The 23,632-nt window shown below is 40.7% G+C and overlaps 1 protein-coding gene across 6 annotated transcripts in view; it reads left to right on the top strand.

Annotated features, from left to right (window-relative positions):
* The window catches only part of DOCK4 (dedicator of cytokinesis 4), a 434,135-nt gene that overhangs the window by 238,653 nt on the left and 171,850 nt on the right, over nt 1–23,632 (top strand). For all 6 annotated transcript variants that reach the window (XR_012156797.1, XM_073328104.1, XM_073328103.1 and 3 more), the window contains one exon: nt 16,138–16,263. Coding sequence is in view for 5 of the 6 variants with exons in the window: in XM_073328104.1 (XP_073184205.1) it covers nt 16,138–16,263 (126 nt within the window). In the remaining variant the exon portion in view is untranslated. The remainder of the gene's footprint in view (nt 1–16,137; nt 16,264–23,632) is intronic.

Raw genomic sequence — 23,632 nt, 5'->3', positions numbered from 1 at the left:
AGTATGGGGGAAAGATCTTTTCCTATCCCGATATCTTGGAATGCTCTTAATGAGATTTACAATGGTGACACAACTTAATTGCATGTTTACTGAGAAGCAGCATGTTATTTTGTGGCAGTAATGCAATGACTACATAGTAACTGTTGAAATAGTGTTAACTATACACTAACTTGAATTGATGGGCAGACCTCAAGGTTTAGATCAGATAAAAATCCAAAATTGTAGGGTTTTCCTCCTCTTTTCAGCTTGAGTAGGACTCCTTCCAAATTTTTTTTTTCAGTCTTCTGGCACCGTCTATCTTCAAAGCTGCATTGTGGGGTCAAGATGAGGGTTTTTCTTGAAACCTCCAAACAAATATTTCACCCTTTCGCATGAGTCTGGGGCGTACATAGTCCAAGACCAACATGAGAAATGAACGTCAGGGGCCAGGATTAGGCAGAACCCTGAAAATAGTCTTTAAATATGGGGGCCAGGGGAGAGAAAGAGAAATGGGAGGGGCAGGGTGTGAGATCTAAATGGGGAGGTGGCTTGTGTTGAGGGAGAAAACCAGGATTTGGTATGGTTGAGTTGTGGAAGAGAGGGATGAGATTCAGGTTCTTTCTTACAATGCCTAGCTCACCATCCCTAGTAAATTCTCTCTTTCCCCTGATAACTGTGAAGTAACTTGATCTTTCCACTGTAGGGGGAAGTAGAACAAGAATTGGGTGATACTGTCTTGTTTTGTCCTCAGTTGTCTCTGTTCAACAATGATACATAATGAATAAGGAAGCTTATGAACAAGAGAATATGTTAGAGAAATTGTTCAAGTATCATTCATTCTTGTGGAAAGCATTATTTCCATATTGCTGTCAAGGTCAGATAAAGGTGGATGCATTTGTTACACTAGCTTCTGGACATTTTCCTCTTGTGCATCTAACTTTTAAGACTATTTGTACTTTCTTTACACACACGTTTATGTAGGTAGATTCTGAATATTATGGTATTATTCAGTATTATATCAGTTTTAGCCTGTTTACTTTATCCTCTCCCACTCTTTAGTTTGTGCACCTTGTGATAATGTATTAGTTGTTTCTCTTTTTGTGCACATGAGGCGCTAACCAGGGAGGTGATGGATGCCCTCAGCTCCCACTGAAGTGAATGACTTATGGATATTTTGGGTACCATTCATGATTGATCCCCTAGTGACATTTGGAGTCACTCCCCTAGTAAGTTACACCAGACTTGCTAACAGAATCCATTAAGTGGCCCCTTAGTTACTTGCAGGAGGAATTTTACTAGGTTTTGCAGCAGTCAGAAGAAATTGTATAATTGATACAACTGAAAATCTGGAGCTCTGTACAGAGTACATCAGCAAACTGAATCAGTGTTCACACTGAAAACCCCGCCCAGATTGTCCTCCAAAACAAAGACACTGCTATCTTGCCTTCTAGCATCCACTTAGTCCCTGCCATCTCTTCCCCAGAAAAATCTTGTTCAAAAAGACATGCATTGCAATGTGATCTAAAGAACAACAAATTCTTGCTTTTTCAAACTAATAAGAGAAGCTTGAATGTGTAAATTGGAGGACCCTTCTCTGGAAATATCCTGTCTGTGGGCCCTCCTATTTAAATTGGGAGACTGTTCATAGAATCATAGAATATCAGGGTTGGAAGGGACCCCAGAAGGTCATCTAGTCCAACCCCCTGCTCGAAGCAGGACCAATTCCCAGTTAAATCATCCCAGCCAGGGCTTTGTTAAGTGCCTCCATTGAATTCTGCTTCCATAGTATCATATGAGGAAAGATGTGGAATCATAGAGGGTTCATGGAAGAGTCTAGGATCTAAATCATATAAAGATGGAGGAGTCTAGGATCTAAATCATTTAAAGATATATGGGTTTCATACAGTTGAAAACCTGAAGGGACCATAGATTACCTAGTCTGAGCTCCTACGTATCACAGGCAGTTAAATACCACCCAAATAGCCCAACATTAAAACTTAATACATTAAACTGAATCTAAAACAAAATCTGAAGCTAGTCTTGCTCATGTAGTACAGGCATAACATTATCCTAACAATAGCAAGACTGCTTAACAAGTGAGCAACATCATGCTGCACCATCTGAAGTTTGAGTGGCTGAAAGGCCCAGCTGTCAGTAGAGTGTTTTACAGGTATCTAATTTGGAGATGGCAAAGGCTTAGGTCATACTGGGCTATGGAAAGGGAAAGTATACGAAGGAAAAGGTCACCGCATTCTGGTAAAAATAAATAAATAAATAAATTGTTGGGCTTGGATACTATCTTGGCATCCAGAAGCAGCTGAGGATCCATGGGATCAGCAATTGCAGAACTGAGAAACTAAAATAGAGCAAAGTCCCTTGATTTGTGAGCTGATGTCATCTCTGTTCATTTTGTCCTAATTTATCAACATCACCTCAGTCTTATTTGCTTTAAATCCCAGCCAGCTCAGTCTCCGCTAAACCCCAGTTCACGAAAGGCAATGGGCAAACCAGTCTGCTACATCAGCCAGGTCTGACAAAGTAGGGTTTGCCTACACTGCAATAAAAGACCCATGGCATAGCTGCGGCTGGCCTGGGTCAGCTGACTCGGGTTTGCAGGGCCCGGGCTGCAGGGCTATAAAATTGCAGTGCAGGTATTTGGGCTTGGGCTGGAGCCTGGGCCCTGAGTCCCCATGAGGGAAGTGGGTCTGAGAACCCAGGCTCCAGCCTGAGCTTGAACGTGTGCACTGCTATTTTTAGCTCCTCAGCTAAGTCCTGTGAGCCCAAGCCAGCTAACCTGGGCTATGAGCCTTCGTGCCACAGGGCTTTTATTGCAGTGTAGACATACCCATAGAGACTTAAGTCCCAACTGTGCATTGTTTGCTTCTGTGCTTAGTGCTGTAACTGAGGGGTTTGGGTGGCAAAGGTGGCTCTGAGACACTTGAGTGGTTCCATTTTCTGGGGTAGCTGATATGCCCAATCCCCACCCACCCAGTGTCAAAGTCATCATACACAATTTTAAGTTACACTCTCTTTCTAGTCACAGGCAGTGGGAAGCAGAGAATCACTGGAGAGCAATGTGCTCCAGCTGTTCCCCCTCTTCTCCACCAAAACTAATCCCTTGATCATACCTGATGCTCACAACAGGGCTAGGAGCGGGGGAGATCAATAAAGAGACATTAGGCCATCTGATGAGGCACCTCCTGCACTCCAGAGCAGCAGCTTTCCACCCCTTGTATGACATAAAGAGGCATGCAGGTGGCAGAATACAACAGAGAATCAGACCCTTATAGCTCAGTGTCATTCTCCTATTGGCTAGAGACCCCGTAGCCCATACTGTCTCCTCTGATGTCCTCTCATACTTGTTAAACAGAAAGGATGACACAAGAGAATTTAGTGCACCATATAAAATAGCCCTTTGGGCATAGGAGTAATCACCGAAACCTACCCTCTGTGTTCTTTCTCAGCTAAAAACAGAACTACAGTACTGAGTCTGACGATTCTTGCCAGGGTTCATAGATGTGTCAACAGAGCTCCTGAAGCTTATTTTGTATTGACACATTGCTAGCGTTTATACAGTAGAGTGCTTTTGTTTAATTACTTGCCACTTTTGTGGCAGTTTATTAATTTGCCAGTTTAATCCTTCGTTATATTTTGTGACAAGGGGATTATGTATATGATGTTTTGATGTGTTTAAGAATTAGTTGTCGCTGAAGACTGCTATTTGAAATACATTTAAAGTAGTAGCAGTGCTGAGATATTGTGTTTTGATATCAGTACACAACGCATAAAAGCATCTTTCTTTGTTCTCAATAAATGTGAAGGCTGCAAGATGAATATTTATAGAGAACTTTTCCAGGAAATTATTGCTAAATTAGCTTGAATGATAACTTTGCAGAAAAAAGTTTGTAGAAAAAAGCCACATTAGAGCTGACGGGTTTTAGACAGGATTTTTAGAGTACTTTGTGTCCCTTCATTTTTTCAAGTAGTAGATATAGCTTTACAACTAACAACAAATAAACTAGTATCTGATGCAGGAATAGTCAAACTAAATATTGAAAAACCATAGACTAGTCAACTGAGGGAACATATTACTGTGAGACAAAGATGATACTAATTCTTCAAGGCAGGTTCAGAGAGCCAATCTTTGTGTTATTCTGGTAATGCCAACATGTTGTGCCTGAAAAGGTTAAGGCTGCTTGTATACTAAAAGTGATGTTCAGAAGATACATTTGATGTACCCTTGCTGTGTAGAATGGCTCCACTGATAGGCTGCTGGGGGGAGACGGGCTTCAATAATAAGTGGTTTCATCTTGAACTGCACTCTTAAGTATTTGTGAGTACACTTTTTCTTGCTTCTACCGAAGGTGAAAAATGTGTGCCTTTATGTGAGATTTTAAGGGGCATCTCCATAATAGCGACACTGGATGGCTTACTGTGCCTCCGCACTGCATTGTACCTGTGATTTACCCAGCCCTGGCTCCCAATTTAAAGTCTGAAGTTTTGTGATAAGGTTACAAAATGAGAAAAGCTCATTCCCATTTTCATCCCTGCCGTTCTCCAGCTTTTCAATAATTGGCGATGTCTTACTGGTGAAGTTTTTTAAGCCTTTTCATTTCCCAAATTCATTCTGCTGGTTACTATTGCATAGTGCTGCTGACTTGCTCAACTTTGTCTATTGAAGGAATAGCTAGCACTAAGGAAGTTTTAAATGATCAGTTTAATGAACATACCTATAAGGTTTTAGCTCCTCCAGGAGTTATACCTACAGAATTATTACCAAAAGTCTCTGGGCTTGCTTGGCTGCGGGGATATGTTTCTAACTCTTTCCTTAGGTCTCAGTTAAATCTTGTTTGGACTTTTATGTGAAACAAAATATTTAATAATCGGAGGTTAAATAGCTTCGTATGTATTTCTAGTACAATGATGTTAAAGCTGACAGAGCTTCACTTAATGAAGGAGAAAATAGCAGATATTCCCCTTTGGGCCTTTAGTATCTTAATTGCAATTGAAAGATACCCAATCTCACATTTATAAATACTTTATGTATTTTGTAGATTAGGTATAGATTTTAGTTAACATAAAATGCATAAAAACTCATTTTAAATTTTAATGTTCAGTTCAGATGTCTTGACTTTGTATCTCAAACAATAAAATGCGAGTATCAGACTTTACATACTGTATTTCTCATTAAAAGAAAAGGAAGGGCTGTAATCAGTAGAGTAAGGTAGAGGTGAGGAAAGCAGAATACTACTCTTGAAATTAGCATAGAAAAATAAATCCACCTGGTTCCCAGATTGGGGTGAAATGCCTTGCTTTAAAACATGTCTGCTAACATGTTCATTAACAGATTTATCGCATAGGATAGATAGACACTAATGTTTAAAAATGTGCTGGCTCCTCAACTCTAGGGAAGTTTGCAGTGATATCACCTGTGAAATACCGCTTTGTCTGAAGAAAAGATGCCACTGATCCATTGGAGGTGTAAGGAGGAGTTCCTATCCATCTGGTCATGTGCAGCTGTTCTCAGCAGGATTTGGAGATAGTTATATCGAGTGACCTGGATCACTTGGTAACAGGGGCACTGTTAATACAGCCAGATGCAAGGTCATATGTCTAGAAACAAAGAATGTGTGTTGCACTTACAAATGGGGTACTATAGCATGGAATGCCGTAGCACTGAAAAAGACTTACGAATCATGGTAGAAAACTAAAAGGAACATGAGCTCCCGGTACAGTGCTATAATTAAGAGACCAAAAAAAAAAAAAAAGATTCTTGTATGTATAAACAAAGGAATATCAAGTAGAAGTAAGAATGTGGTTTTACCTCTAAACTTTGCATTAGTGAGACCATTACTGGAATACTGTGTCCAGTTCTGGTATCCACACTTCAAACAGGATGTTGAAAAATTGGAGAGGGTTAAGAAAAGAACTACAAGAATGATTTGAGGACTGGAAAACGTGCCTTACAGTGAGAGACTAACCTAACTAATTGGCTCATCTAAGACAAGGTTAAGAAGTGACTTGAAGATGATATACAAGTACTTACGTGGGGAAGAGATTTCTGATAATAGATGGCTCTTGAATCTAGTGCAAAAAGGCAGATTGAGATCCCATGGTTAGAAGCTGAAGCTAGACAAATTCAGACTAGAAATAAGACACAGTTTTTTAACAGTGAGGGTAATTAATCTGTGGAACAAATCTAGGAACATGGTAGAGTCTTCAGTATACGAAATCTTTTAAATCTGGATGTTTTTTCTAAAAAATTTTCATGCTCAGACAGAAGCTATGGGATCTACTCAGAAAAGCTTGAATGGGAGAGGTCCTTTGTTCTGTATGCAAGAGGTCACACTGGATCATCCTAATAGTCCCTTGTGGCCTTGAACTTTATGAAGATGATCTTCCAGATCCTAATCAGCCAGTGCTTCTTGCAATTAACAGGTGGTGAAATAAGGCTCCACCATTTCCAGGGTGAAGAAATGCCAGGCATACACTCTTGTTACAGTGAAACACCACTTACAAGGAAGTCTTTGTTTTCATCTACATCAATAAGTGGAAACAAGCAGATTAACCTAAAAAGTCATGAAGAACCGTGGAAGATAAAGGAAGGCACAATAAATAAATATACATTCATATGACAGCAGGGCCATCATTCTGTGGGGTTAGGAAGACATAGAAAAAAATAGAAGTAGAAAAAAACTACTTCATTTTAAGAGGGCTTGACAGTATTCACATCCAACCTCAAACCAGTTGAAACCAATCCTTAGGTAAAAGTATTCAGCTAATTTATGAGCTGCAGGCCATGTGGTCAAAAGTGTAATTGGGAAGCCAATGAACCTCCCTTCCTCTACCAGCGATTTGAAGAATCCTCACTCAGACATCAAAGGCTGGGAACAGAGGAAAAGCTATTGGACTTTTCCTTGATAATTCAGATTAATCAGGCTCATGCCTTCAAGTGAATTTGCAGGGGTTGGCTGGCTCCACTTCCCAATTTGAACAGTACTTTAAATTCCTTTGTGAACCAAAACTCACAGGGTTCGTACACCCTCTGTTTTCCATTGTTTTAAACTGCAATGAATTGACACACAGTTAATTTTAGTGGCAGGATAGATACCGACTGTGCTCATGGTTATCTGTGCTATTGCAGTGTGGACACGTTAAACACTGTCAGAAATGCAAACACCTGTGTGCTTTCAGAGTTATTTTAAAATCTTTTGAGAGCTTTGTTTGGACAGATGCCTGATTTTATTACCTTTCTAAAAAAACAAGCAGAGCTGGTTAGCAGTCTGTCCAAGTTTTTCATGTCCGCTTCCTGTGCAGCTGCTAGACATTCTCCTCTTAATATGATCTAGGAGTTTCTGTTGCTTGTGGATAGAAATTGAATGTAAACACTTTTTATTCAGAAAACCTCAAACATAAGTGAATAGGCTGTGGGCATAATGAATACAGTTTTCCTTTCTCTCCACTTCACAGCTACACACAGGAATCAGTACTGCAGAATCAGAGCCAGCCTAATGTAAAATGACAGACCTAACAAAAATGTAGAACGCTTGTTCAGTAACTTGTCTATTTTACACATCATCTCTGTTCTGAATGGGAATAATAATCTATGGTAAATTGTAATGCAACTAAATGGGGAGAAATCTCTTGAAGCTGAAGTGACAGGTGTGAAAAACTGTTTGCAATACCATACAATGTTATTTTTAGTATTTTTCTTGCAACTCGATTATTGTGAGGAGTGATATTAATTTGCATTTATTGTGTTAAATATTAAGAGGATAAAAACCTAAGAGATTTGGTTTAAGGAAAAAAAATGTGTACTTGATCACTAAAAAAAAATTGAACTAATTGTTTGCAGGCGGATCAGTAGGTTTCTTTGCACATTTTAACGACCATTATTCTAAGAATACCAAATATATCGTTTATGTATATTTTATGGGGTGTTACTGAGATACTGATTGTATTAGCTAGAGCTAGACACATTCCAGGGATTTTTGTAAAATTTGCAACACCCTGTTGTCAATGCACTCCAGTTCTAACAGGTTCACTCCAGTTTTTGAACCTCTCTGGACTTGACTGATAATTGTGTGGATGGAGTGGGGGTGAGAGGTGATAGGGACATAGATTAGTGGGGATTGATATGAAGCCATCAGATATGTGGCATTTATGATCTGAGACAGAAACGAACTCAAGTTTTCAGAGGTGAAATTCTAGTATTATCATATTATTATGCCCCAAGTTCTTAACATGCCTGCATTCCTTTTCTTCTGGTATCTTCCTCACCTCTCTCAAATCTGCTGTTGACCACACTCTTCTTAATAACCTACGTCACCTGAAGTCTGGCACATTACTGTCCTGTCACTGAAACTTCCTTTCACAGAAAAGTAATATTCTCTCATCTTTATAATCCTTCCACATAAAACTAATTTTGATAAAATGCAACTTGAGTTTCTCTCTGGCAGGGGTGTGCACAGGAATTTAAATTTGACCACTTTTGGAGGGGCACGTTCTGTGCCCCCGCTGTGGCCCTGGGGCCAGAGGACCTCTGTGCCCGTGTTGTGGCCCCGGGGTTGGAGGAGTTCTGTGCCCCTGCCAATTATTGCGGGGGGACACGTGCCCCTAGTTGCTCCCCCTTGTGCACGCCCCTGCCCTCTGGCCATAGCATGGAAACAACTCTATAGCATATTGTAGTTACAGTTAAAAATCTTGTTTCTTCCAGCTACTCATGGCTTCTCATTGTCTTGCCTAGACTAGGACTTGAGGTCCTGTTGTAATTAACTAGAGTTATAACATTTTAAAATGTTAATGTCCTAGAACAAACATCTGTGGGGTACCTAGATTATAAAAGGTGGTGGCTTGAGTTCACTGATGGTCACTGATTGAGTTCTAGCAGGACCCTATATTCTATTTCCTTCAATACTGTGCAGCAGTCCATCCTCCTAAAGTACCCCCAGAACTATGTGCTAATGTTTGTTTCCCTCCTGTCATTGTTACCATCATATTGATAACACTGCTTCCTCCTTGGTGTTTGTTCCACCTTTATATTAAGATGCCTCCTGAGTGGAAATAATGAATTTTAAATTTCAGCCACTATGCTTTTTCTATCTTACTTCTCTCCTTCTTAGTCTTATTGAATGTACTGTTCAGATACTGTGTAATCTTATGATGCCTTTGTTCACCTTTCTCTGAGTGACTTAAAGCTATGGAAACAACATGGAGTCTGGTGGCACATTTCAGGTGCCACCGGACTCGTTGTTTTTGTGGATACAGACTAACACGGCTGCCCCCTGATACTTAAAGCTATGGCTTTGTCATCAACTTTTTCAGCTAAATATTTAGAGGCATCTCCTCCTCTTCTCTCCCATGCTTGTAAATCAACTTATCACAACTTTCAACTATGTTGACCATATATCTTATTGCCTTGACTTATTGGTCAGCTCCCAGACTACTGCACTGGGCAGCACAGCACGGGGAGGAGGTGACCAACCCTCTCTGACGAAAGAAGTGGTTTGGGACTATTTAGAAAAGCTGGACGAGCACAAGTCCATGGGGCCGGATGCGCTGCATTCAAGAGTGCTAAAGGAGTTGGCGGATGTGATTGCAGAGCCATTGGCCATTATCTTTGAAAACTCATGGCGATCCGGGGAAGTCCTGGACGACTGGAAAAAGGCTAATGTAGTGCCCATCTTTAAAAAGGGGAAGAAGGAGGATCCTGGGAACTACAGGCCAGTCAGCCTCACCTCAGTCCCTGGAAAAATCATGGACCAGGTCCTCAAGGAATCAATTCTGAAGCACTTAGAGGAGAGGAAAGTGATCAGGAACATGCCTGACTAATCTAATTGCCTTCTATGATGAGATAACTGGCTCTGTGGATGAGGGGAAAGCAGTGGACATGTTGTTCCTTGACTTTAGCAAAGCTTTTGACACTGTCTCCCACAGTATTCTTGCCAGCAAGTTAAAGAAGTATGGGCTGGATGGATGGATTATAAGGTGGATAGAAAGTTGGCTAGATTGTCGGGCTCAATGGGTAGTGATCAATGGCTCCATGTCTAGTTGGCGTGCGGTATCAAGTGGAGTGCCCCAAGGGTTGGTCCTGGGGCCGGTTTTGTTCAATATCTTCATAAATGATCTGGAGGATGGTGTGGATTGCACCCTCAGCAAGTTTGCAGATGACACTAAACTGGGAGGAGAGGTAGATACGCTGGAGGGTAGGGATAGGATACAGAGGGCCCTACACCAATTAGAGGATTGGGCCAAAAGAAATCTGATGAGGTTCAACAAGGACAAGTGCAGAGTCCTGCACTTAGGATGGAAGAATCCCATGCACCGCTACAGACTAGGGACTGAATGGCTCGGCAGCAGTTCTGCAGAAAAGGACCTAGGGGTTACAGTGGATGAGAAGCTGGATATGAGTCAACAGTGTGCCCTTGTTGCCAAGAAGGCCAATGGCATTTTGGGATGTATATGTAGGGGCGTTGTGAGCAGCTTGATGGACGTGATTGTTCCCCTCTATTCGACATTGGTGAGGCCTTATCTGGAGTACTGTGTACAAGAAGGATGTGGAAAACTACCTGAAAGGGGGTTCCAAAGAGGATGGATTTAGACTGTTCTCAGTGGTAGCAGATGACAGAACGAGGAGTAATAGTCTCAAGTTGCAGTGGGGGAGGTTTAGGTTGGATATGAGGAAAAACTTTTTCACTAGGAGGGTGGTGAAGCACTGAAATGCGTTACCTAGGGAGGTGGTGGAATCTCCTTCCTTTGAGGTTTTTAAGGTCAGGCTTGACAAAGCCCTGGCTGGGATGCTTTAGTTGGGGATTGGTCCTGCTTTGAGCAGGGGGTTGGACTAGATGCCCTCCTGAGGTCCCTTCCAACCCTGATATTCTATGATTCTATGACTCTCCTTCTGAAATCCTCATTCATGCCTTATTTTTTTCTTGCCTTCACTGTTGCAATTTGTTTACCTCTAACCTCTAAGGAAGTGGTTCTCAAACTTGTGTACTGGTGACCCCTTTCACAAAGCAAGCCTCAGAGTGTGACCCCCACCCCTCCTATAAATTAAAAGCACTTTTTTATATCTTTGACACCATTATAAATGCTGGAGGCAAAGCGGAGTTTGGGGTGGAGGCTGAGAGCTTGCGAGCCCCCCCATGTAATAACCTCATGACCCCCAGTTTGAGAACCCCTGCTCTAAGGGTACACCTACATTGCAGCTGAGAGCATAAACAAGCTAGCCACTGGAGTATGAACTTAGGAGTGTGGGGAGGCTTATACTTGGGTAGCTAATCTGTGGTGCCGTCCATGCCACAACATCCCCACTGCTATTTTTAGTGCTCTGGCCTGAGCAGAGCTAGGGTTGTCTGCCTTCCCAAGCTGGGAGGCATACTCCCAGCTGCAGTGTTAGACGTACCCTAAAAGTCTCAGCTCTCTAGCCTATGCATAATGTTTCAGTTCGCCTTTACACCGTATTCGTGTCACTTCTGTCTTCATATGCATTAATTGCAGTGAACTAGTTCAAAATTGCCTTCCTTGTGTTTAAAATTCTCCATGGATGTGTTACAGTTTACCTTGCTAATATTTCCTCTTTCTTCTCACCTTTCTACTTCCTCTTCTCATCTATCAGCTGAGTCCCCTAGTATAAGCTTACTACACTTGTCCTTTAGAATTCTTCCATTTGACCTACCTGTATCTCTCTGCCTTGTCGCTCCTTTTTTCAGATTTTATCTTAAAACATATTTTCCTCCCATCTGTCTATGCCTCTTATTTTTTCTCTTTCTCATTGGCATTTACTGCATATTTGAATATATTTACCATCCAATGTCTTTACTGTTTTTAAAATCTCTTGCCATGTATAGTACATGATTTATGTGTCTATATACTATCTTTTGCATTATTTAATTCTAATATATTTTGGGGTACAGTTTATATGAAAGATGCTACACAAAATAAAAATATTGAATTATATATCTTGGTATGTGTCTAAATGATAGATGCCTTAGAGAGTTTTTCTTTAAGCTTTTGTAGATCAGAAGAGGATTCCTTCAGTTTTAAACAGTGAACTCTGTGAAACACAGAGCTGTACGTGTCTTCTTTTGCAGGAGACAGTGTATACACTCCTTTGACAATCAGTTCCATTCCCAGGTTAAAACTGCTCTTGCCATTGATAGTTTTTAACATCTAATTTTTATGAGCAAAATAGAGTTCTCCAAAGCAAATCTGTGAGATAAATGAAAAAGAAAGATTGCAGGAATCTTTATATGCTAATTGGATTCAAGGTCTTGAACTTTAATTTAAAATGTTTAGAGAGGATAACAGCATTACATGACACACGGCAGTGTACAATATCTGATTATTTTTAGCACCATTCTTCTACTTGATGTGATCTGGGTTCATGGCAAATATCTCTTAGGTTTTCCGGGAGACAACATTGTAATTTTTTTTTAAAAATCTTTGATAAATTAGTGAAATATTTCTTAATATATAAAAAGAATGAGGTTTTGGTAATAGGCTAAAAATTTATGTCTCTAGGTCATGGTTTGGTCATGTGCTCCAGGTTGATGGTAACTGAAAGTCATTACCCCTTCACAGCAGTTCAGTTGCTTATATGGAATTAGTTGGTCATCTCTGTACAGTTCCTAGACAGCAAATGTCTATGACCGAGACAACCAATTCCTGGAGCTTTGTTGTGAATGGGAGCAGTACCTTAGAAATGGAGTGGATGTCATCAGTCTTTTTTGGTGGTGATTTGCAAATGAAATAAAAATAAATGAAAAGGCCCGTTGGTGAGCTGAGCATATTCATATTAACCATTTGCTATTTAGCGAGATGTAACAACCTAAGGTGCAAGCGCACCTTTACCTTGAGGGATTTAGTCACTCATTGATACCAAAATGAACTACCATAAATATTAATGAGCAAGGTGGATGAGGTAATATCTTTTATTTGTCCAACTTCTATTGGTGAGAGAGACAAGCTTACACAGAGCTGACCTGAAGAAGAGCTCTGTGTAAGCCCAAAAGCTTGTCTCTCTCACCAACAGAAGTTGGTCCAATAAAAGATATTACCTCACCCGCCTTGTCTCTCTGGGGCCGACACAATTACAACAACACTGCATAAATATCATCGAAAATTGCCCGCTCAAAGGCGCTACTTCATGTAGCTGACAATTCATCAAAATAATAAATTGTTATTGTAAATAATAAACTACAGAAGAAAGATAAAAAAATTCTGTACTGGATTAGACCAGTGGTCTATCTAGTCCAGTATTCTGACTGACCATAGCTGATACCAGATTTCTAGGCAATGGTGCAACAACCACAAAATGATCAGTTACAACATAAACTGTTCAGTGGGGAAATTTCTTCCTAATCCCACAGAATGATGGCCCTGCTGTCATATGTGTGTATATTTATTTATTTATTTATTTATTTATTGTGCCTTCCTTTATCTTCTAAGTTTCTTCATGCCTTTTTAGGTTTATCTGCTTGTTTCCACTTATTAATGTAGGTCAGGAATTTGTCCCTATCTGCATCTGTATGTGTCTGTTGACACACAAAATAAGTTCAAGTGTGGCTGAGATCAGGGAGGATTAATCCCTACAAGATGTATCATCCTGACACTTGTCTCAATGATTATATTGAAATTACCAAAAAGCAAACATATCCTTTTTGTTAATTTCAGCTATGAAATTATGCTGGTGCTCCAGTTACATTGTATATTGAAATTATCACTCCTTTCTTCTAGAACCATTATTTCATTGGAAGGAGAGTAATATATTACACTCATTAACCCTTGAGTATCATGTCTTCCAGCAGACACAGAACAGAGCCTTTGTTAGAGTGAATCAAACATACTGAAAAAATGATTGTTTATAACTTTAGCCATTATGAGAGTTAAAGTGTGTTCAACATACAATGTTGTGTTTAAGCAGAAAAGTAGCAGGATTTGGTTTTCTTACATTGTTCTTCTAATTTATCTTGAGCTTTTGGTTTTAATGGCAAGAGTTTCCTAAGCTTTGCTGTGATTAGAAGTGCACTGGTGATGTAGCCATACCTAAAGATGCTCATTGAGACTCCCACATTCTTCCACTAGGTAGTCACCTTCAAAACCACTATACCTTTTGCTCTGTATCAGACAAGACAGTATTTTGTTTGCATCTGCTTTTCTATTAAATTTTCAGGACCACTGCAAGCAGTCATGTAGTTTTTCTCCCTTTGTATAGTACTTTCTTAGACAACTAATGCCCTTCAAGAATAACGTTGTGACTTCCTATTTTGTAAATGTTGAGATCAGAGCTTTTTATTATTTTGATGAATATTCAAATACCTTTGTGACATGTCATGATAAAAATATTGTTTAATTATAGAAATACCTCTGTAGAACCTTTGTCAAGATGGGTATTTTTGTGACTCTGCACCTTAATTTTTTTTCTAATATGTGCATTTTTTCTTGGGCTCTCCAACACGCGGGTACCTATTGGGAAAGGGGAGAGTGATGCATTTGTCCTACTGCCTTAAGACACACACTGAATTCTAGTTTTTTGTAAGACTAGGTGGTGATTGGTTTGATAAATAAGCAAATAAAAAGATTAAGTCTCAGCAGAGTATTACTAATTGACATTTCCCAGAAGTGCATGTGACGGGTTTGGTCACAGAGACCCCTTGGGACTGTCACCTGAAGTTACCTCTGAGCCCGTTTTCCCTGTCAGCTTGGGACTCCGGAACCCTGCCTTGTTGAGACAGACACTCTAGCCTGCTGCAGCACAGACCCAGGTCTGGTCCACACCCCAAAGCTGCAGACTTCAACCAAAAATTGCTCAACAGGTCACCTATCTCCAGCACCCAGATACCCAGTTCCCAATGGGATCCAAACCCCAAATAAATCCATTTTACTCTGTATAAAGCTTCTACAGGGTAAACTCATAAATCATCTACCCTCTATAACACTGATAGAGAGAGATGCACAGCTGTTTGCTCCGCCAGGTATTAATCACTTACTTTGGGTTTATTAATCAACAGGAGTGATTTTATTAATAATAAAAAGTAGGATTTAAGTGGTTTCAAGTAGTAACAGACAGAACAAAGTAAGTCACCAAGCAAAATAAAGCTAAAACCACGCAAGTCTAAGCCTAATACATTAAGAAACTGATTACAGGTAAAATCTCACCCTCAGAGATGTTCCAATAAGCTTCTTTCACAGACTAGATTCCTTCCTAGTCTGGGCCCAATCCTTTCCCCTGGTACAGTCCTTGTTAGTTCCAGCAGACATCTTAGGTGGAAAGCAGGGGTATTCTCATGACTGGCAGCCCCCTTTGTTCTGTTCCACTCCCTTTTATAGCTTTGGCACAAGGCGGGAATCTTTTGTCTCTCTGGGCCCCCACCCCTCTTTCTAAATGGAAAAGTACCAGATTTAAGATGGATTCCGGTATCATGTGACATGGTCACATGTCCTGTGAGACCTCATTCTTCATTACTCACAGGCTGGCCCACATGTACACAGGAAGGCTTGCAGGTAAATAAACGTATTCACAACCAATTGTCCTAGTCAATGAGAGCCATCAAGATTCTACCATTAATGGCCCACACTTTGCATAATTACAATACAACCTTAGGGTTATACTTCATATTTCTAGCTTCAGATACAAGAATGATACATACATACAAATAGGAGGAATATATTCAGTAGGTTATAACCTTTGTTATGATATCTTACAAGAGACCTTTTGCGTAAAGCATATTCCAGTTACATTATATTCACATTCATAAGCATATTTTCATAAAACATATGGAGTGCAACGTCCCAGTGCATTCTTGTTAGGACTTATTAGATCTGCTTGTCTACGGTTTGAGCTGCTGTGATTGCCTCAGTTACAGACCAATGGTAGCCACCTTGTTACTGCTTGTGTATGGCTGGATGGCTGTCTAGTGCTTACCTGGCGCTCTACATAGAGGATTTTTGTACAACGTTTATCCTTTCCAAATGCATACAACTTCTGACATGGTTTAGAGTTATTGACCTTTGAATTAGAAAGATCATAATGAATTATATAAACTTTCTAATATTAAATACCGTGTTTCTGTTTGAAACAAAATGTTTGAATGGATTTTAGACATAACGTTGCATTATACCATTCTTATGTCTCTTATTTCTTCTCTTCATTTCTAGGTCTGGCAGTTTCTCTTCAACTGTTTCATGGAGACATTGAACAAATTAGGAGAGATTACACATCCATGTTTACTCATGGGGTATCAATAACAAGAAAGCTGGGTTTTTCCAATATTATCATGCCTGGTAGGTTAAAAAGAAAAATAAGAAAGAAATAAAAAAAATTGAAATAATTTAATTTTCAATTCCTTTCCAAAGAAATTCTGTACTTCAACAATTCTCAAACGTCAGCCCACTGGGACTTTAAAAACAGGTCTGTTCGCATTAATGAAATTCAAGTTTAAAAAATGGTCTTTTTTTCCATGCCTTGGAAGTCGCTTCTGCCTATGCCTAGTAATTTGGTGATTTGGTAAAATTTAATCCTAACTTTGTACAAGTGCAAATGATTAAATAGGATGAAGTGCAGTGGACTATCAGGCTCTAAGTAAAGTACGGTGTGATCAGTGGAGTTTTTAGGGGCTGTTGTTAAAAGCTGCCATTCAAAATAAAAGCTCATGTAACTTGGCTGACACTTTCCATATGACACTTTGACCAGTCTCTTGTGAGTACAGTGGGTGAAAAAGAAGGGGCAGATAAGTAGCTGCACAGATGCAGATGGTATGTGGTGCTCAGAGGTTTTATTAAAATTAAATGGTATTTTTAACAGCATGTGATTAAACAGGTGTTAAGAAAGGCTGGATAAAGGATTAATATGAATGTGGAGGTGTGAACATAGTAAAATAACTGATGGTGATACTGATCACAATTTTCTCTGGTTTAGCCTAATGATCGGTTGTTTGTACAAAATAAATACGATTTTTTTAAAGGTTTTTTTTTTAAATTCTATTTTAAAAATAGAATTTATATAGTCAATATCTCTTTGAAAGGAAACCATACTTAAAACCATAATGACCTGAAATATTATTACTTGGATATTGTTACTGACAAAAACCTTGAAATGCGCTAGTGGTATAAATCCTCCTTATGACTCACTGTGGATTGTTAATGGGGACTCCTTTGCCTGTTATAAAGCTGTATCCTTGCACTCTTCAACAGTTAAACTAGAGGCAAATCAAGGTCCCAATTCAAGAAAGAACATGCTTAAATCCATTCCAAATCAGGAATGCACTTCAATAAGATTTAAATTGGAATTTAAGTCAATAGGATTTAAGCACATGCTTCCTGAATTAGTGTCTAAAATCTGGCAGTTGATAAACCATTCTTATGCTTTTACTACCTGTTAAAATATCTGGTATTCAGCATCCGTATTTCAGATTACTTAAATTCAGCATTTGGATGTACAGAATCTGTAGGATAATAAAAAAAATCTTATGATTGCTGTGTAAATATTTGGGAAGTTTCATTGCAATATTTAGCAAAACATACCAAACGACTAGACAACACAATGTAAATATCAATTTTACATGTATGTTAATAGAAGAGTCAAATTTAAATATTATGGACTGCTATGTAATTGTATTTATTTGGAGTGGGGTGTTCCATAATTTAAAATAAATAACATATTTTAAAAATTATATAAATGACAACAGTGGGTGTAGTTTTACTGAGGACAAGATAATTCCCAGTAAGGGAAGTATCTACAGCTCATTGCTCATGTGTGAGTGAATGAGCTGCTGCTGCATTGTCACATTGTCTATGACTGTTGTAAATAATTCCTTACTCATTAGATTTTCTCCTTTATCTTCCTGGTGAGGGACAAAGTGATGAACTAACATATTATGAAAAACATGTTATAATACAGCAGCATTGTAGCCAGCTGCTGGAGAAATTTCACAGCTCAGTTTCACAGCTAAGTGTTGTGTGGATTCATTTGAAAGTTGTCTATGTGTACATAGATAAATAGATTTCAGTGTGCTCAATAATTGTCTGCATACTTCTGTTTTGGAATCACATAGATTTTGTGAGTCTTTACTGGTGTAAATGAGATTTTTATCGTACTCAGATAATTACAATACTCTAGTCAGGACAAGTTCCACATTGCTAGGCAGAACAGTACACTGTAGAGAGTGAAATGCATGTAGAAGATTGGTCACTGCGAACGCTGTGGACTTTTTAAAATATAAAGCTCTTCTTTCATTTTTGTTTTCTCTTTCAGCTTATTTTCTTCAGAAATGCTTCTGAGGTTGTGATCAATTGAAATATTAGGGAACATATATACTCATTTCATATTGGAAACATCCATTCATTTTATTGTTTCCTTTCTTTTTGTTGCAATTTAGTATTTTGTTAAGCTCAATCAACTCAAGTCAGTGCTCATAATCAAATCATAGTTGAATTATTAAATAATAGGCTTGGTGTACAGTGTAGCTTAGAGTCTTTAGCACAAATTGCAGTGTCTGCATTGAAAATGCCAAATCTGAAAACACTTTCCCTTACTGGTGCCTTTTGAACTATAATTGCCCTTCATTTTCTATCTTCATTATTCTCTTTTCTCTTTGGGGATTTTATCACTGAAAGCAATTATGCATGTTTTTTTTATAAAACAGTGCCTTTTTATGACACTGAAGTCTGACGAGATGAGGCCCCAGAATGCTCTTTCCAGGGCACATGTAATACCGTTTTAAACCCCACATCTTTTAGGAAATGGGGAGCTAGATTCTGATGGACAGGAAAAGCCACTTATATCTCAGCCTCATTCAAGTCATGTGCGGCTTACTAGACTATAGCCGATGAGGAGAAGGAAGTTCTGTGGACGGTATCCTCCATGAAATCTAACTGCAAATGTATTTTCTAAGTGTAAGTGGGATATTGGGGTAGATTCTGTAAAACTACAGCTACACACACTTTCCTGCACCTCAGTTTTAACAGTTTGCTGAAGCACAGGCCAGAGTTCTCTGTCCAGGACTGCTCAGAAAGCATTATACAGAGTTAAACTCAGTGTAGTTGTATTTAAACCCTGAATTTAGGTTTTAGCTGCTCCAAGTCACCTTCAAAGACAGAGTACCACAGTTGTTTAGGATATAAATATTTACATTGAATATTAACAAGCCAGACATTTTGAACGGTACTTGAAACGACCTTTAAATAACTGTTTGTTCTAATGAAAGATATTGGGTTGTAATAGTACCAGTGTACTCTTCTATACAGGTTTTATTAACTTTGGCTGTTTATACAGCACACATTACTGGAATATAAGTCTGATTTGTAGCATCTGAATCACAAAGTGCAGCTTTTGTGTAGTGTGTTTATACTCATTTATTCTACCACACACATTCATATGCATTCTTTCCCTCTGATTTTCAGAGGTGGTTCTAAGAGTAGAGAGGTTTAACCTGCAATGTGTGTCACCAGGACTCTTCACAGCTGGAATGACCACAGAAGTGTGTCTTGGTCTATATCCAAATCCCTCTGTGGGGTCAAGAGAGAGAAAAGTCTGATTTGTGGATGCTTCTTGTGAGCAGTGTTCAGCTTCCCTTTGTTAATGGTTGGCTTGTTACTCAGTCTGTGTGATCATAAGGAAATCTTCTTACTGCCATAATATTACAGGTCTGAGACATCTGCATATAAAATAATGTATCCCTTGGATTTATATAGGGTACTACCTTTCTCCATACACTCAGTTAACTCAAAGAAGGGATTTGAAAGCTCTCACCTCCTTGACCGCTTCCCTTGTTTTTCCCATGAATTAAGACAGAATCACATTTGAAAGCAACTATCTAATAACTAAATCTGACTTCCACAGGCTATGAACTTCTAGGGATGACAAAAGCTCTCCTTCTGGTACCCTCTCTAAGTCCATAAAACACTGCAGTGGACCATGCATTGTTTTAGTGATTGATCTCTTGGCTCACTTGGCAATAACAGGAATCTCACAGACCATCTCTTGACCCACATATTCAGGATGGACACTATCTTCAGCCTAGGAATAGACATAGGGGATATCGCTAAAGTTCCACTCTCAAGATCTGATCACCGCCTCGTCCAGGTGAAGATCAGAACCTTCCTTTCTTCCTTCCCATCAGCTGGTTCACACATAAAAACTTGAATTCTCTAGGTTTTCAACTCACCTGAGGAGAACAGACCTCCCAGCTAGAAGACCAAAACAAGACCAAGACAAGTTGGTACAACAGTGTAATCAATTGATATCCCCTACCATCAATGCCTTGGCCACAAGTTATCTGTTCTTTCTCTCTCTACCCTGAGACTCAGCAGATAGAATGCACAGACAGAAAGATGAAATGTCTGTGCCACAAAATGAATCTGAATCGCTCACTAAGAGTACTAAAACTTCGTACTGGCCTATACCACAGCAGCAAAGGGGGCAAACGAAAAGAGTCATCTACAGGAGCTGTCATCAACACAGCACCATACTGGCCGGTAGCTATTTTGCACAGTGATCCAGCTGATCAATTCAGACTGCATAGTCAAGATATCGGTGCCAAGCATCACCTGCTATGACAGGTTTCAGAGTAACAGCCGTGTTAGTCTGTATTCGCAAAAAGAAAAGGAGTACTTGTGGCACCTTAGAGACTAACCAATTTATTTGAGCATGAGCTTTTCCAGGCAGTTTCCACGGTATGCATCCGATGAAGTGAGCTGTAGCTCACGAAAGCTCATGCTCAAATAAATTGGTTAGTCTCTAAGGTGCCACAAGTACTCCTTTTCCACCTGCTATGAAACTCTTTCCTCAGACTTTGCTGAAGAAATTTACCGGATACAATGAGAACTAACCAAGAAATAAAGGTGAATTCCTGACCAGACTGCACTATCCACCCCCCACACTTGCCAAAACCCAAGAAGCCCTAAGAAATATTAGAGCGATCTCCTGTGAAGCAGATGTGTGCTCTTCCTTGTTGGTAAAACCATCAAGTAACAGCTATTCCCCCTATTAATGGAAATTTCAAATGCCAGAGAAGTAATAAAAAAACAGTGGTCTACTGTGATATCCTGCTTGGGGTAGCCAGAATTCTGAGCCCCTCTGTTAACCCTTTTAGCCTCAGCAAATGAGAGTTTTGTTGCTGCTAAGCTATGTATCAGCTCCCTGACACACCAGCTTGTCTGCCTTGCAAGCAAACTCTTCAGGACTCTGTCAATCCAAACACTGCCTGGCAGGTAACAACCAGTGAGCCCAAGTTTCTCTCCAGTGTCCAGTCCCTGTCACTAAACACTCTCAGAAATTAAGTTCACTGCCTCTGAAGAGAGAGAATACACATCAGCCTGTTTGGCTAACTGAGGAGTCACCTTCCAGTTTAATAAACAACACTGAGATGGTTTTGTAATAAGCCAAGAATGAGTTTATTAATAAAAAATAGAGATTAAGTAATACTAAGTACGAATAGAAGACAGGAATGGTTACAAACCAAACAAAATACACTTTCTAGTGATTAAAACTTAATTTCAGCAAATTACAGTCTTTGTCCAAGTTCGTCACTTACATTAAGTCTCCAGCAACTTTTGCATTCCCTTCGTGTCTCCAGTGCCTCAGCACCCAACATGTCACTGATCGTTTGAGCAGAGCCACCTGTCACCGAGATGCGGATCCTCACTGCCAGAGAGATCCTCCCAACGACCGGCCCGTTCCAGCTCCCAGTCCCAGACTAGATTCCGGTACCAGTCGAGCATAATGAGGTGTAGATCGCCTGATTACCAAGGGCAATCCGCCGAATGTCACCAGTTCCCAAGGTCCCACATGAGGGACTTCTCTCGATCGGACAGGTCTATGTCTAGGCGAAGCAGCCGGCACCGCACAGAGAAGGGCCACTGGTCCGCCCGATCATGGTCGCCTAATAGCGACCACTCTGCTTCCATCTCCGGCACTGAGCAGAGTCCTTGACATTGGGACAAGCCTTGCCACAGGCAGTACCATCTACGTCATCGGCACCGCAACCGACTCTGTGGCCCCAAGGCCAGTGGCCAGCAGCCTGGAACCCCTGGAACCCTTGTTGGTTTACCCAGCCTTTGTGGGCCATCTGGTTGGTGTTCCACCTCCGGGGGAGGAAGTCCCAGAAGGGAAGACCCCCCCCAGGACCATGAGGACCCAGGGGAACAGCCAGCGAGATCACCAGGGGACATGACAGATCCTATGGTACCAGCTTCTTCATCATCATCGTCGGATGAAGCTATTACGGGTCTCCCTCACCAAGTTCCACAAGATGATACTAAGGCTCATCAGGAACTATTGAAGAGGGTCACATCCAAACTGGGGCTTCACGCAGAGGAGCTAGAAGAGTTCCTGTTCGATGTCCTTTGGTCCACAGCACCTGCTAGGTCCACAACACCTACATGAAGGGGTATAGAAAATTACTAATGACCTATGGCAAATCCCCTTCTTCCTGCCCCCCCCATTTCAAAAAGGGTCTTCCCTGGCCCCTGCCCAGCTGACTGGACTTGTTGTCTCAGGACCATGGATGTGTCCTACATCCCAATCTCGCCCCCCTCCACCTCTCAGTGTGGATGCTGCAAGGCTGAACCCGGAGGAGCAGACCTGCTCTTATGAGGTTCAGCAGGTCCTCTTGGGAAGTAAGAAGCCTTCCACTAGAACGACTTACCTGGCCAAGTGGACAAGGTTTTCCTGCTAGGCATCAGAGTGCGGTATCTGTACAGTCTATCCTAGACTACCTGTTCCATCTAAATAACCAGGATCTAGCACACTCTCCAGTCAGAGTGCATCTCGCAATCATCTCTGCCTTCCACCTGCTGATCCAAGATCAGAGAGTGTTCTCTCATGACATGGTCAGATACTTGAGAGGCCTCAAGAGGCTCTTCCTGCCGGTCCAGGCTCCTATCCCACTGTGGGACCTTTACTTGGTTCTTTCTAGGCTCATGTGCCTGCCCTTTGAGCCGTTGGGCCTCTGCTCCCTTTCCCGCCTGTCATGGAAGGTCACCTTCCTTGTAGCAGTAAAGTCGGTAAGACGAGTCTCAGAGATTAAAGCCTTGACATCAGAGCCACCATATACAGTGTTCTACAAGGACAAGGTTCAGCTGTGACCACATTGGGCCTTTCTGCCAAAAGTGGTGTCTACCTTCCATCTTAACCAGGACAGCTTCCTCCCAGAGTTTTGTTCCAAGCCGCACACCACTAGTGACGAAAGGAGGCTGTGCGCCTTGGATGTCAGACGTGTCCTGGCATTTTACCTGGAGTGTACCAAGCCTTTCCGCAAGTTGACCCAGCTCTTCATCACAACAGCGGACAGAATGCAGGGCCTTCTGGTGTTCTCACAGAGGATTTCCAACTGGATCACCTCCTGCATCCAGACCTGTTACGAACTGGCTCAGGTCCCATCGCTGCTGATGGTCAGGGCCCACTTGACCAGAGCGCAAGCATTCTCAGTGGCCTTTCTGGCATACATTCCCATCCAGGACATTTGCAGAAGCCACAACGTGGTCTTTGGTTCACACATTCAAAGCGCGCTACTCAGCAGGCCAGAGACAATGCTGGGTTCCGCAGAACTGTGTTACAAGCTACACGTCCATGAACTCCTACCCACCTCCAAGGGTACTGCTTGGGAGTCACCTAATATGGAATGGACATGAGCAAGCATTCGAAGAAGAAAAG

Source organism: Lepidochelys kempii, chromosome 1, assembly GCF_965140265.1.
Source record: "Lepidochelys kempii isolate rLepKem1 chromosome 1, rLepKem1.hap2, whole genome shotgun sequence".
Lineage (NCBI taxonomy): Eukaryota > Metazoa > Chordata > Testudines > Cheloniidae > Lepidochelys > Lepidochelys kempii.
The sequence above is the reverse complement of the archived record's forward strand: the minus strand, read 5'-3'. Positions and strand labels throughout refer to the sequence as shown.